Below are 15,011 nucleotides of genomic sequence, written 5' to 3'. Positions count from 1 at the left end.
CAAATTTGGAAATGAACTGAAGCTGCTCCCTGGTGTGAAAGCTGAATCCAGCAGCCACCTGCAGGATCAGCAACCAGTGCTGCCAGATGCTACAAAGCCTTTGATTTCCAGTAGCGATTTCGGACACATTTAACTCATGTGACATGAACTAACTGGAATAGCATATTCAATCACTTCCCCCCCACACCTTTAAAAAAAAATACAAACTCTGGCTTTTCTGCTTTCTATATATGAAACAGCTGCAGCAGATAGACTCATTCAGACTCACAGCTTGGGCCCTGGTTTTCTTAATGACTTCCATGATGGCATCCATGTTGAGGTAGCTTTTGCTGGTGGGAGCTGGGCCAACACAGACAGCTTCATCCGCCATTTTCACATGAACCTGAAGAGGCAATATTCTGCATTAGCAGATGCTCCCAGCAAAAATAATTACCATCATCCTGAAATATGCACACAAATCTGATTGTTTCAAAGATCATTTACATACCATAACCACTCTAAAATACACACTGAAATTACCAACATTGACATACAAGAACTCACACAGTAATGTTAAATCTCATTTCATTTAACTACAAGCTTAAGTCACTGTCAAAATGTTTTATTATTCCAATACATTATTTTGAAATTGATTAAATAAAATCATGACAAATATAATTTCAGCTTCCTATACTGATCATCTATATGTAAATTCAGGCTAAAAACTACTTTGTTACATGTAACCAGGGTAGTCCAATATCTTAATACTTAATAACAAACATTCATGACCAGTTCTAAGCAGGCTCCCCAGGAAGTTGGGGATAATTAGAGTGAATTGAATGAAGGGATGCAGTGAGTGTCCCTGCACAGCATCAGGTCAGCACCATGCACAAATTAAAGCCTATGACTAAAGAGTTCAATATCACTACACGTGAACCAGAAAATCTTGAGAATTATTTAAGCAGGCTCATGTTTGATTCCTAATCCATTGTATCCTCATTTATATGCATTTGCCAAACATTTTTTTAGTCAAATCTGAACTATACAAAAGGGACAAACGTTTCCAACATTTTACCGGTAATAATAAAATAGCTAGGTTTGAAGTTAGAAGTTAAGTAGACTTCTAACTTCAAACCTAAAACACTCATATGCATGCTTACCTTGAAGAAAAGTTGGAAAAGTTTAATTAGATTGGTCTTCAACATGTTTTCAGAGTTCAGAATACTTTTCCTTTAGAGATACACACAGACCCGAGAAACAAAACAATCAGTTTTTCATCATTCTGCTCTCCTTTTGTAAGCTCCCTTCCAGTATGTATTTAAGCGTGCCATTGCTTAAACTGTGTAAGATTATATTAGTTATGTGTCAGTAAGACTTGTTTATGCTGACAGTTTGACATTTCCAGTGCTTACCAATTTTAAGTTATTTTTATGAAATATTTGCTATCATCTTCAGCATTCAAAACTGAGAATACATTGTGTAAAGAGGGTGTTTTTAGAATATGAGTATTCACATATGTGAAATTTAAAGCATTTTAGTTTATGAACACGGAATTTTGTTCTTTGTGAAAAGCAATTTTATTTGCAAGTAGCATGAAGGCTGTCAAGTATGACAAACTAAGGTTAGAAGTACTGTAGCCTGCCTATACTATTGGCTCATTCAGAAGAAACAAGGCCAGAAAAAAAAAAGAAAATCTATAAACAGTGACAAGCAGTAGTCACACAATATTTTGAATAATACAGTAACAAATAAATATTCAGGTAAGTATAACAAACATGTAACAAGCACAGGAGTCACTTATTGAACATTTTACTTTTTCCTTCATTTTTATTGATATTTTTCTGAACTTTGCAAAAGTTAATCCTACCACCAGGAAGGAAAATTATCTTGCCACTTAGTTCCAAGTTCCTTCCTGGGGCATCTCTTAAATAGCTTCTGAATTTGCTGTATACTTGAGTATCTGAGAGCTCACATAACCTTCTGGAATTGCCACGCATTTCACATTTGAATTATTGCTTTTGTAAAGTCACAATGGTTTTATTTTACTACTACAGCATTAGCCTCACATTTTAAACAAAGCAAAACCAAGAAACCTAAACACCAGCACAGACAATCATGCAGCAGGATTTTAATGCTTTTTAGTAAGTACCCCTTAGAAACTTAAGTCAGTAATCTATTTTGATCAAATGCTATCAAGATCAGCCTGTCTGTCATCCTTCCTGGAGCACTAAGTACAAGAAACAGCATGGCCCTTGGATACCCTTATTTGCATGATTGATTTATATGCTTAAAGTTGTTGTTTTGAATTCCAACATGGTTTACATGTCTAAACAAAGTTATTCAAGCTTAAGCATAGTTAAGCATGCATGTTTTACAAAACCAAAAGCTTCCTTACAGAAAAGAACTAACTTAAGATAGCTATTTTTAATTATCAAGAGAAAAACCCCACACCCACACACTTCTCACACTGATACACCAAACGTCTTACCAGTACCAAAAGCAGCCATAGAAGATACTGCAAAGCCACTGATTTTATACATATAAACAGTCTTGTGCACTCTTCCCCCCACCATTTTCTCCCCCCTTCTGAAATGTTTCATTGTTACTTCAACTCTTTCGAGTTTTGACTCTTCCTTTCCCACGCTCCCCTGTAATCTGGCAAATCCATTTCTCCTTGTTTACCTTACTGCAAGTTGTTAGTGCCTTCTCTAGTTCAGTGCCAGTTCAGCCTTGCATACAGTCTAATTTATCACACATGGGTATAACAAAACAGCAAACCAGTAGCCATATCACATTCACATTACCTGCTACACTGCTACAGAGCACCAAGCAAACCTCTCAAGGACAAGAAAGAAGTCTCCATTCCTCCCCACTAGTTCAAAACTTCCAGATTTTCAGGTTCCAGTGACAGCTCTTCAGTTTATGGATACTTCTCATATCTACCTTTTTATAAATTATTAAACCAGTCCACATAAAATCTGGAAATAGAGATCTGTTTCTTCTTAGTAATTCATTATGACAGTTCCCCTCTCTAAGCGTTTACTTTCTTTCACAATGCACTGTAGTTCATGAAGAATGCACTCCAAATGCCATAACACAAATACACTACAGAATATTATATAGAAACATAATTACACTAACCATAATTACTAGCAAACATTACAATAAAAGTCATCATTTGAATCTACACTACTAAGTGGCACATAATTCACACCACAATTCAGCAAACCTTTTCCTCTGCAGAAGCTGACTTACAATGCAGTATTTCTAGAGAGTGCAAAGGATCCAGCAATTCCCTTTCCTCAAGCACTACAGGTTTCAACTATATTTATTTTCAAATTCAAGGGTTGCTTAAGTGCTTGACTTAAATCACGCAATCCTAGGTATTCAAAACTTGTCCCTAATTAACCACAGCTAAAACTTCAGAAGTGTAATTTCTCCCTTTTCTGTTTTAGTTTACAAAAACAATGTCAACAAAACAAAGAACCACGTCCCAGGAGGTTCTTGAAGAAATGCAATTCCTTCACAAATATTAGAATTGACCCTGCAATCTCAAACATGAATGGATAATAAAGGCTGGAAAAGCGGACAAACCTTGAAGTGCTAAATGGTGTACACTGCAAGTTTTAATCATATTGGGCTACCTGTGCCTCAAAAGATACATATCAAGCAGCTACAAGGACCTGTTAAAGAATACAAACAACTAGAAATCGTGAAAAGACACATCTTATTCACATAATAGCAGTTTAATTTCTGTAAAAGTTGTGTATTTGAAGTAGTATATTTCAAAAGGGCTAATTGTATTGCAGCAACAACAGAAATAAGACAAGAGATTCACCAAAACCTGCTGAATCATTTTACTGAACCTCCACTTAATTCAAAAACCACAGACTAAATACAGTCATCCAAATCCCTATATAGGTTTGTTAAACTTTTGGAAATCCAAACCCAAATCAGTAACAAACACCCAAGCAGCCCATTACAGCCTCCTCAGCTCCGCACCTATGACAAATAAGCTACTTATAATACTCTGGATTTAAAAAGGAGTCCTAGTAGAAAAACATTAGAATGAATACTCTTAAATAGTGTAACTACTTTTGGATTAAGGTACAAAGACAACTGGACACAAGTTGAAGTACAACGATTTTATTGCACAATTCTTCATGACCACATACAGATACAAGAACTATCTCAAGTCCAACAAGCCTATGAATTCAGAAGCAAGCTGCACAAAAAAGGCCACCTGTTTCCAAAGCTAGTTTAGGTCCAGGAGCCACCTTCACGGCAAGGCACCTAAACCAGTAAATCCTGCCAGATCTTTACACAGGAACAGCTTTGTGTTTCTTCACCACGTTTCGAGCGAATAAGGCACATAAAGCAAGGAGTCCATCAGGGCTGATTAGCCAGGCATTTTTGACCTGGACTGGTTCCAAGCACCACCCCAGGCTACAGCGGCTCTCAGGGTGGAGAGTACAATCAGGGGTAATAACAGCAGCAGCTATTGGTTTTGGGGATCCTTTTTCTACGTTACATTTCAGTATTTCAGAAGGATTTATAAACCAGGTTTGGTGCCAGGGCTTGGCATCATATCCCAGAAGAGAAATATCCCCATAACCCAAAATTGTGGATATAAGCACCACAAAAATACTCAATATCTGCTTTGCAAGAGATAACCGGATTTAGGACAACTGCGCTGAATCAGAGCGAGTAAGTACCCAAATTACCTAGATTATGTTAGCTTGCCTTTACCTTGGAGGGTGGAACATGTACTCATTTGACAGCAGCATGGTCTCTTGCCCAGCCATACTCTGAATTTACTGAATTATCCCCTTAATCAAACCTGTATCTCAAATAATCATTTTGAGAGATCAAAGTGAATAGCTTACTACCTAAAATATATATAGCACTCCTAGACATGTTCTGTTTAACACAGCAGAATCAAGGTAACTGTCTCCAGGAGTCATTCAGCTGCTGCAGACTGCTAGTTGAAACCTATACTAGAAACAAGTCACATTTACACATGCATGCCCCTCAACATTTAAACACAGAAGAAGTTTTTTTGGTAATGTATGAAGAATTATTTTAAGGCAAAGAACTAGAACACTAATTTTCAGTGCATATGCAATCTATAAAACAATCAAAGACTAGGATAATTTACAGATCCCTAGGCATTATAATTATTAAGCAGCTCCAGAATGTATTACCTTCTTATGGATCTGATTCATGACAGAAGTGCTTTTCTCCTCTATTTGTTTTATAGTGATTCTCATCGACCAATTCCAAAAAGCAAAGGCTGACTTTGTCATGAGAGCCAATGGAGGAACAAAAACCCACATCTACCTGTGTTTCCTAACCAAGTGCTTAATATCACCCTCATAGTCTCCACAGATGATTTTATATACTTCAGCAATTTCTGATGTTTATTATGTGACAGATGCCATTTACTTCAGTGTAAATGCCTAATTAACACATACACACACACTCGCTCCCCCCACTCCTCCATCTCTGAGGAGGTAAATGTCTGGGATTCCCCAGTGTTCCAGTTTTTCAGAGTAGGTCACCCTACACATTCCCAGGTCTCAACACAAGTTGATATTCATGCAACAGAGACAGTTATACTGCGTTGCAAGATGCATTTTCCCTCCAATTCCTCTGTACTGTTTCAGAATTTATATATAGGGAAACTTCTATCCGCATATACAGTGTTAATTAACCTAAGAAGCAATTAAAAAACCTCAGTGAAGAGAACACTTCTGTTTGGTACAGCAGATAAGATCAAGCATTGTTTAGACAAAAAAAAAAATAATCAAACAAGTCATTCTCCTTTTATAGCTCAAATCAATATTACACATTGGAATAACATCCGTTCGTGTAAGTGGATTCACTTAATTGACCCAAACTGCATAATACTGCTCAGCAAGACAAATCACAATTAGCTCAACCCATAAAATAGGGCTAATGAGTAAATCCTTTGTAAGGTAGCTAAAAACACCAACCACCCCAAATCTTGCCAGCACCACTGCCAAAAGAAACAGACAAAGCAGAACAAAAAGCTTGTAGCATTGAACAGCCTTGAATTAAAAAAAAAAAAATCAAATGGATGCAAAAAAGGTGCAAATTTACTGCTTTGCCAAAAACACATCTTTCCTCTGACTTAAGTGTCTTTAGCAGCTTCACGCTAAAATACACACACCAGTAACACAGTAAGTCTGTGCACATAGTGAATATGCAGTATTCATACAGCCTTTAAAGTGCTATCTGCAAAGAAATGCTTCCACACGATTACAGCATTTAAGCCTAAAATGAAATAATGGAAACATTTTTAAACCACATGAAAACCAGAACTGTGAAAGCCATAAATAGCATAACTAGCCCATATTTTCCACGTTTATTTTTACTCAGCATTTCATAAACCTAAATAAAAATTTATGCATATAAACAAGTCAACCTACAGAGTCAGCATAAGTAGATATCTCTGCAAGGCCATTTTAAAAACCTTACATTTTTTTCATTTGATGGCCCACAAATAGTTACGTGAGGACTAAGGTAAAAATTCTTCAGTGGCCTCCAAACATTTGGTTTGGTGAAGGGTATTTACAGTCCCCTCCAAGTCTACAATGACTCTCAAAACAGCCAATCCATTAGCATCTGCAGGATTAGGTCCTGGGTTAGCAGACACCAACCAAGAAAAAAAAAAAAAATATTAGCACTCTTTCCTCTACTCCTCCCTTCCCGCCCTTCAGTTTGTTAAGTGGTTGAAACTTGAAGACAGCAATAGCTTCACTAACTACTGGCCTCAAAAATCCACAGATTTAAACTAAAATTAAAAATGAAGTATCCAGGTTGAACTGAACAGTCTTTAAAAGAGAAACACCAACCAGGCAAGGAAGATTGCATTTCTAACCAAGACTAAGAGAATGCACTTTTCAACACAAAGATTTTCATCTGTTGACATTCTCACTTAAAAACATTAATTTATTTTTGTAACCTTAAAAAAAGAAAAAGCAATCCCAAAATTCTCTCTCCCATAAACAAAGTTCTGGAACTTTGTTGGCTGCTAAAAAGACACACAATTCTACTTGACAAAGACCTCACCAACAGGAAAGAACTTCCTATTGCATCTAAAGGCCTGATCACTAGTACTGTGAAAAACAGACCATGCTAAGGCTGTCATGCAGTGATACTCTGAAACTGAGTTCCGTTTGCTGGGACAAGCAAGGAAATGCCTCCAGAGTCCTGAAGACATTACGGATAAGAAGCTAGAGGAGAGTCTTCCAGAATGGCTTTGGCTCCTAAAGCCTTTCCCTATATGCTTATTCTTTGCCAGATAGTTTCCCAGTGAAGCACCTTCTAGAATACTGATGGGAAAGAAGGCTCCTCCATCAGAATTTTATTGCAAGTGCTTACTGTGTTTTAACCTCCAAAATAGTAAACAGCAGGAACTAGTAACTTAGTGCCTCATACAAACTTAAAACCACAGAATTGAAGTTTAGCCAGATTGAGTAGCTGAATGTTCAGAAGACCATATAATTAGGCTGACTAAAACAGGGTGGTGATATTTTTGGTCAGACACTGAAAATTGATGGTATGGTGTTTCTCTTTATGGTATGTTCTTCTGGACCTTTTCTAGGAAAGCTTGTCTCTACAGGCCTCTATTAAGAAGAACTCAATTGTTCTTAAAACAAGACTTCTTTAGCCTATCAAGTCTATCTGCAGATAACCAACAAGTACAAATAAAAGGCTGCTTAACTTCAAGTTCAAGCAGCTTTTCTTTTCGAGAGGAAAACCTGCTTAAAGCTCTAGAAGACAAAAGCACTAGTCTGTCACAGTTAATAGCCAATAAGACTAATTTGTTTGCTATCGAAAATTTAGCAGAATGATGCAGTTGGTTTGTATCACAACCTTCCACATGTTTTAGTCAACACCAACCAGGAACAGTCAATCTTTCTTTGGTAGAATAACTGAAAAAGTAGAAGTGGAAAAAGGTAGATCAATAGTCATCTTGTTTACTTATCTACCTTTGGATGAACTGCAGGGTTAACAGAGGTAGAGGAATCAGGAGGGAAAAACCACATCCCATTCTTCAACTGATTGCATCAATAGCAAAACACTTCTCAATCTTGAGAAAAGCATTCCCCTTGTCTCCTTCCACTCGTGGCTGCCTTTGACAGGGTGTGGCAGCTATCAAGTTTCTTCACACAAGTGAAGATTCGAGACAGCACAGCCACTCAAAACGGTGTTTGTTGATTCAAGGGGTGCTGTGAAGAAACAGTCTGCAAGCCAGCAACTGCACTCATACCTCTGGAGACTATTTTCACTTTGGAGTACATTATCTAGAGCAAGTCCCCAGGAGGAACAGAAGAATTTTACTTCAGAGCATATACTAACAACTTCAGAAGATACTTAATAAATCTGTCGACCAAAGTAAGAGTCTCCATCTGTCCCAAGAGTTGAGCAATTCATCATATTTAGAGCAGTCCACTATGCTCGGTGTGGATGCTAGAGTTTCATCCTTGCAGTGTATGTGATTCTGAGCTTTAAGTGTTTTAGAAAAAGAACTAAGTTTTTTGTGATGTCAACAAAATAGTAGTGCTCTACAGTGTTTTAGTAGCCTCTCTGCATTTCAAACACATCTGCACCCACATGTCAGCCTTTCCCTAATGGAATCTCACCTGTCTAAGCACATTAGCAAAGCAATAGGACAGATCTTTCTCATGCTGTTTTCTTTTCCTGCCTCCCCCAGAAACAAGCTCACCATAGAATGCATTTGATGCACATTTCTTTGTTTTGTTTTCTAAATGGGTAAGACTGTGGGAGATGGGAAAACTAGTAGTTGGGCAGGTCTAGAAAATAGTATCAGGTGGTAGCAAGGGTAGCCAACAACTACAGAACTTCATATAGTAGAAGTTTAGCTCTTAATTGAGCTAGATATCCCAAAAGACCTATGGGATTCAGGAAAAGCAGCTTAAACTCAGCCACATTACAAGGCAACACATAGTATGCATTGGCAGCATGCTCCTATCTAGCATTTTCAGCCTAATTCAGATGGAGTTCCTCTTTCAGTTAGATGAACACAGTACACAAATGGGGTTCCCATCTAATCTCCACATCTGCCTGCCTACAGATGGATGGACTGCAGAAATAGCTTCCAGCATCCAAAGGTGGTAATAAAGTTAGGGATCCCTGAAACCAGTTCCAGGGTTGAGAGAATAGCCCACAGCAACAGCAAGATGAATTCACAGCTACCTGGCATTGCAACTATGGAATATTTAAAAGAAAGGTGAGAGGGGAAGTACGGACATCAGCTCAAGGCAACATATTCTGGAACAGTAGCTGGAGGACTAAAATAAATTAAAAAAAAAAAAAAAATCAGAAATGCAAGATACAGACCCTACAGTAAATTAAGTTCTTCCCAATGTGGACTAACTTCTGCCCCAAAATGAACCATTTATTGAGACATGAATGAAGTTTCACAATAAGCCTCGCTTCATGCAAATACAAGTTGCCACTCAAAGGATGATCCCACCCTAATTCTTCTCCACATTCAGCTCTAGTGATTACAACACTGTAGAGACAGATCAGTGAACTGAACAGACCCAGTGGAGAAGTATTCTAAGGGGAGGGGAAATTAACCTTCTGTCAGATCAGCAAGTTAAACCATCTCTCAGCCACATGATCGTTGGATCCAATACAGTGAGTGAATGGGAGGGGACAGGAGAGCACAAACCGTCCTTTCAAAAGTATTTTAGACTTAATGAAATTTAGACATAATATGAAAGTAGATTTAAAGTGTCAAATAATTCATAAAAGAAAATTCCCAAAATAACAGGTTGCAGGTGAATGCAGAGTACCTTAAGGATAAGAAACTTTGAGTGCAGGTTTTCCAAAACACAGAAAGTTATCCTTATGTCTATGCAATATATATGTATCATAGAAAATATGTATGTACATATGTGTCTATACATACATACACACACACACACACCCTTAAGCACTTACAGGTACCCAGTGAGTGGGGTTTTTCCACTAAGGCTAAGTACTAAAGCAGTACCTATAATAAACCACAAAAATTCAGTCATGAAACCTCAAAATTATCATCATGCCCAGCATAAGTATTAAAGATACCACTTCTCTTAAAACATAATCTTACAAATGCCTTATTAAATATTCACTTTATTACATAACGTTCACAGAAGTAGAGCATTTTTCCTTCAAAATTCCACTAATGTGAATATTCAGATTTTTTTAAAATTATGCTTTATTAATTCTTCAAAACTGTTAGTTCTACAAGAAAATTACTTTTCTGACAGTGTATTAAAATTATTTAATACCTTATAGCACATCTTTGAATAAGACAGTCCTCTATATAAAACCCATACTAAGTTTTCTCTCCTCAAAAGTCTTATTTTTAAAGACAAGTCAGCTTTGAGATTCCAAGAGGCAGATGTCAAGATGAAGACTATAAAAACTGTGTAATGGAGAAAAAGCACCAAGCGTGCTTGCTGTGGGAACTCACAGAACACAGTAAGCCAGAAATCCCATGAAATCTACTTGTTAAGCAACTTTTCAAAATACACTTACCTTTTTAAAAAACCACAATTTTTAGCGAGAAATCACCTCTGCCCATGCCAGAAGTGTAATCACTTCCATGCAATCTGTTTGACAGTTACTCGGCTCCGTTCCAACAAACATATAAGAAAGTACAGAGCAGCATTTGTTATAAACACAGTCAACCTACCACAAACTACCAGCCCTAACTTAGATTTTTAAAAAGGGTCTATGACAGAGCCTGTCAGTATTTGCAACCCTCTATTCAAAGAAAGTTTAAGCAGATCTTGCATAATGCTAGATAAAAGTAACCACAGAAGACCCCAAAGTCAAGTACGGGAAGAATTATATGGGAAAAAATGCATTCTGTAAAGGAGGATCAAACTAGGTAACAGCCAGGACCAAGGACCTCCAAAGAAAAAATAAAAAGCAGATCAGTAGAACTAATTTACAGGATGATGAAGAGTTCCAGAGTTGACTGCTAGACATGGCACAAGACTATTTTTGCTGCACGGAAAAATCTTAAAACTGGGCAGAAGAAAGGCGGCAGAAAAAGTATTTCTCAATTTCATCTTATGGTGTAAAGCTTTTTAAAAAGTATTGTTCATTAGACCACTGTACTTACCTCCATTCCATCCTTAAAGAGAATTTATATGCTTATATTCTACAATGCTGAACATACTACCCATACATTATGAGAAGAAGTGCATATCTGGTGTTACACGGTACATCCATACACTTGAAAATGGTTGTACAGACTAGCAGCTGGTTCACCAAATCTGTAAGGACTGTGTGCAGTCTAACAAATGGGCAGGAATGGACAAGTAAACCTGCACTGTCTAAATGCAATTTTCACACAGTTAATACCGGGACTGGACAATCCAAACATGGATGCTGATGCCAGACTTCACATGGTCCCATCCTTTTCCAGATCATCTGACAAAAATATTTTCAACAAGTTTTTTTTTCTTGCAGCCCTCAGAGTTCTACAATAGCTACATCTCAAATTGTAAAGATTATTTCAGTGTGACCCTAGGAAAATCCTTAATTGGTTTAGATTATTTTCCCTGACAAGATTTCCACCTCCCAGCTGATTTCCTATGATACTTTCAGATAGAAAAGTGTGTAACTCAAGGATAGCAAGCAGAATCTTAGTCTCTACTGTATCCCATTAATCTTATGAAAATATTATTTCAGCACATTGAGCAGATTTAGTCTAAAAAAAGTGCATGTATTGAGGAAACAGGTCTTGAGTGTTCTTCACAGGCCACTACAAAGTTCCCCCCACCAAGAGTTTAAGCACAGTTCTTGTTGCAATAAACAAAACTATAGCAAGTGTCAGGTCTTCTCCCACACCTACTTCACACCCTTCTATAACAAGCTATCACCTCTGGGACTCTCTTTTTTGAAAAATTAAGAATTTAAAAAGTACAAAGTCAAATGCTCCTGATCTTGACCTTTGAAAACTAAATAAAAACTAGAAAATACGGGAAGTACCTCTATCAGACTAGATATATTACAGTATCATAAATACTTACAGCCTATACATATAAATTCTAATAAATATACATTTAGATTGTATACATAGTGCACTTTGTCAATGTTAAATATATTTAGTGTGATAAAAAGATATAACCACATTCTATACAGACAACAGCTGCACAACACTGAAGGAAAGAAACAACCTATTTCTGTAAGATGACAACTGTTTCCATTTTTAAGAGAGGTACAAACTTTCATATTCCTCACAAAATACAGATAATATTCAGAGGTTTAATAAATTAGCTCAACCTTATTTATAGTTTTATAAGACATTGGAGTAAACTTCTATATAAATAAATTCCTGTTTTAAAAAAGCCTGGAATTAAAAAAAAAATCTTTCCAAGTTCCATGGAATCTACATAGCACAGCAACACACACGCTCACACAACGGTTCCTTCTAAATCCTCTTTCCTGTTAGCATTTAGGTTTGGGTTTTTCCCCCCTCCAACCTGCTAAATAAAGTCATATTTCCTGCTGACAGCAAATGATCAGGTTTCCTATAACTCCAGGGGGTTTAACTACCCGTCCTTTAAGAAGCTTTGACGTTTAACCTGCTGAGTTCACAGCACCCAAGGGAGGGTCTTACTTGCAGTTTTACCTCTGCTGCTGCTGACCACTAATACTGACTCCACAGATAATGGATTTCAATAACAACCTCCTACAGGTTAACACTTTGGGTACTAGCCACGATGCTGCTTTAATTAAGTTAATACATGAAGGTCACAGTTTGGTAGAAAGTTTTATTAAATTTGGCAGTGCTTACAATAGCAGGAAAAGTGCACACCTGTCCAGTAGCTCTGGGATAAGTTTGCCTACAGATATAATTCAGTTGGTTTATGGGTTTACGCAACTTTAAGTGAACTCAGTTTATTAGTTCCATTTCCTTTAAACGTGGATTTTTCCAGCATAACTGATAATTTCATGATGGATATTAAATGGATGCCTCTAACCATGCTGGGCACGGAATGTGTCTACCTGGCATATAAATAGTCCATGCACTACAGGTAAAGGGTGTTGGGTTTGGGTTTTTTCTTTGCAAGGTTTGGAGCATCCTGATGGTGGAAAAGATTAGCATTTTTATTTCCTTGAAGCTAAGTTGCTAACGTTAAAATAAATTTTATATTTTAGCAAGCTATTAATTATATAAAAGTTTAAAGACGTTAAAAACATCTAGTTGAAAGTGGGAAATAATTAATATTTACTGAAAGCAAACATCTGACAAAATACAAGAAGTGCAGATTGGAGAGGCACATGTTTAAATGCATTTTTCAGACTAACTATTCACTTACTCTTTTTCAACACAGCACTTAAAAGCACATATTCACTTCAAAAATAGAAGGGGAAAGAGGTTCTTTGTTAAAAACCTGGTGTTAACTTTACCTGCAAAAACATTTATTTGTTGGATTTTATTTTTTGTTAAAGTACACAATCTGACAGACACTCTACAGAGTAATAATGAAGCAGCATGGGAGCCATTTAATATATTTCTTGATTAACTCATTGCCTGTCCTGTTCTCATACAGACATGTGCTCACATGTCATAATAGTCATAACTCCCATCATCCCTACAGTTAACACACAAGCTCCTTGATTAGTGCACAACTCCCAGACGAGCCATTGCTAATGCTAAATAATTCCCTTCAGCCTCCTGCGACTATACCACAGGCTCTCCAATTAAATATAATGTCTCTGATGAGCCATATTAATATGGACAAATTCCTGCCAGGGATTCTAGCCCACTCACTTTCACCAAAGAAGCAACTGAAATAAAAAGAAGAAAGCTGTTTATGTAAAAGTTAGCTGAAAGAATAGTTCTGCCATGAGGCTTTAATTATAAAACATTGTTGTCCCAGGTACATTATTCTTAGAGGTATCCAGGAGACTGGCATATTAATACAAGTTTACTGATAAATGACAATGAGTAAATTACCATTTTAATTATTGAAAAGCAACCATGTAAAACAGATAGCTTTTCAATCAGTTAATTACAATTAGCAATATCTAATCACATGTGATAAAATTAACTACAGAAACCCTCAGATCACTTGCTGTTGTTATGGCAATTATACTCAGCTGGTCTTGCGCATTAAGCACCATTGGAACCATTGGCATAGCTGTACACACATACACAAAAGGTTTTTTCAGGTTATAAAAATATTTCAGTAATGACCATGCATATTATTTTCAAAACTTGCACCAAGAAACTACCATGCTTGTTAAAAGCCTGCTGCAACATCACAGATTATATTGCAAAGTCCACACATTTCAAGGTATTTAAGTATGTACCAAGCAACATTAAAATATTTTAAGAATATAAAGGAGACAGTCATAGGTCAAATACATAGAAACCAAATTATGGTAATTTCCCCCCTTTAAAATGGGAGAAGTCACTGGAAAACCCAACCTTTTCAGTGTAAACAGGGATTCCTTAACATCATTTAACTCAAAATTGCTGCCATTAGCTGGAAATTCACTACTCAGATTTTATGAAAATCATAAGGAGTTCCCAGTCCTTACAGCAGAGAGTCTGATGTCCTTAACCCTAGTGCCGACCCTTTCACTAGAAGAGATATCAACAAAGGACATGTAAATAGACTGTTGCAGAAGTATCCTTTAGTAGTTTTAAATATTGCTTGCAACTGCACAAATTGTAAAATATTCAAATAACCCCCATGAAATTTTGATAAGCTCTTCCCCAAGGTCCTTGCACCTTCATCCTTACACTAATGCACTTCATCTTCATTTACCTGATCATTAGTTTCCAGTTTGTTCAGCTGAAAACCAACACACACTAATTACTTTGACATCACAAAGTCCTATCTGTCTTCACCACCTCCCCAGACAGCAGGGAAAAATTATCAAGGGTAGGCATGATAATATCCTGATAAATGATGATTCACATCACCTTACTGTCAATCATCCAGAAGTGCCCACGCAAGATA

The 15,011-nt window shown here is 36.9% G+C and overlaps 1 protein-coding gene across 1 annotated transcript in view; it reads right to left on the bottom strand.

Annotated features, from left to right (window-relative positions):
* Positions 1–15,011, bottom strand: part of PCCA (propionyl-CoA carboxylase subunit alpha) — a 302,331-nt gene that overhangs the window by 250,497 nt on the left and 36,823 nt on the right. Inside the window, exon 5 of the mRNA XM_059832438.1 lies at positions 269–382. Within this exon, the coding sequence (XP_059688421.1) occupies positions 269–382 (114 nt within the window). The remainder of the gene's footprint in view (positions 1–268; positions 383–15,011) is intronic.

This window comes from Gavia stellata, chromosome 1, assembly GCF_030936135.1.
Source record: "Gavia stellata isolate bGavSte3 chromosome 1, bGavSte3.hap2, whole genome shotgun sequence".
NCBI lineage: Eukaryota > Metazoa > Chordata > Aves > Gaviiformes > Gaviidae > Gavia > Gavia stellata.
Note: the sequence above shows the minus strand (reverse complement) of the source record. Positions and strands in the feature narration are given on the sequence as shown.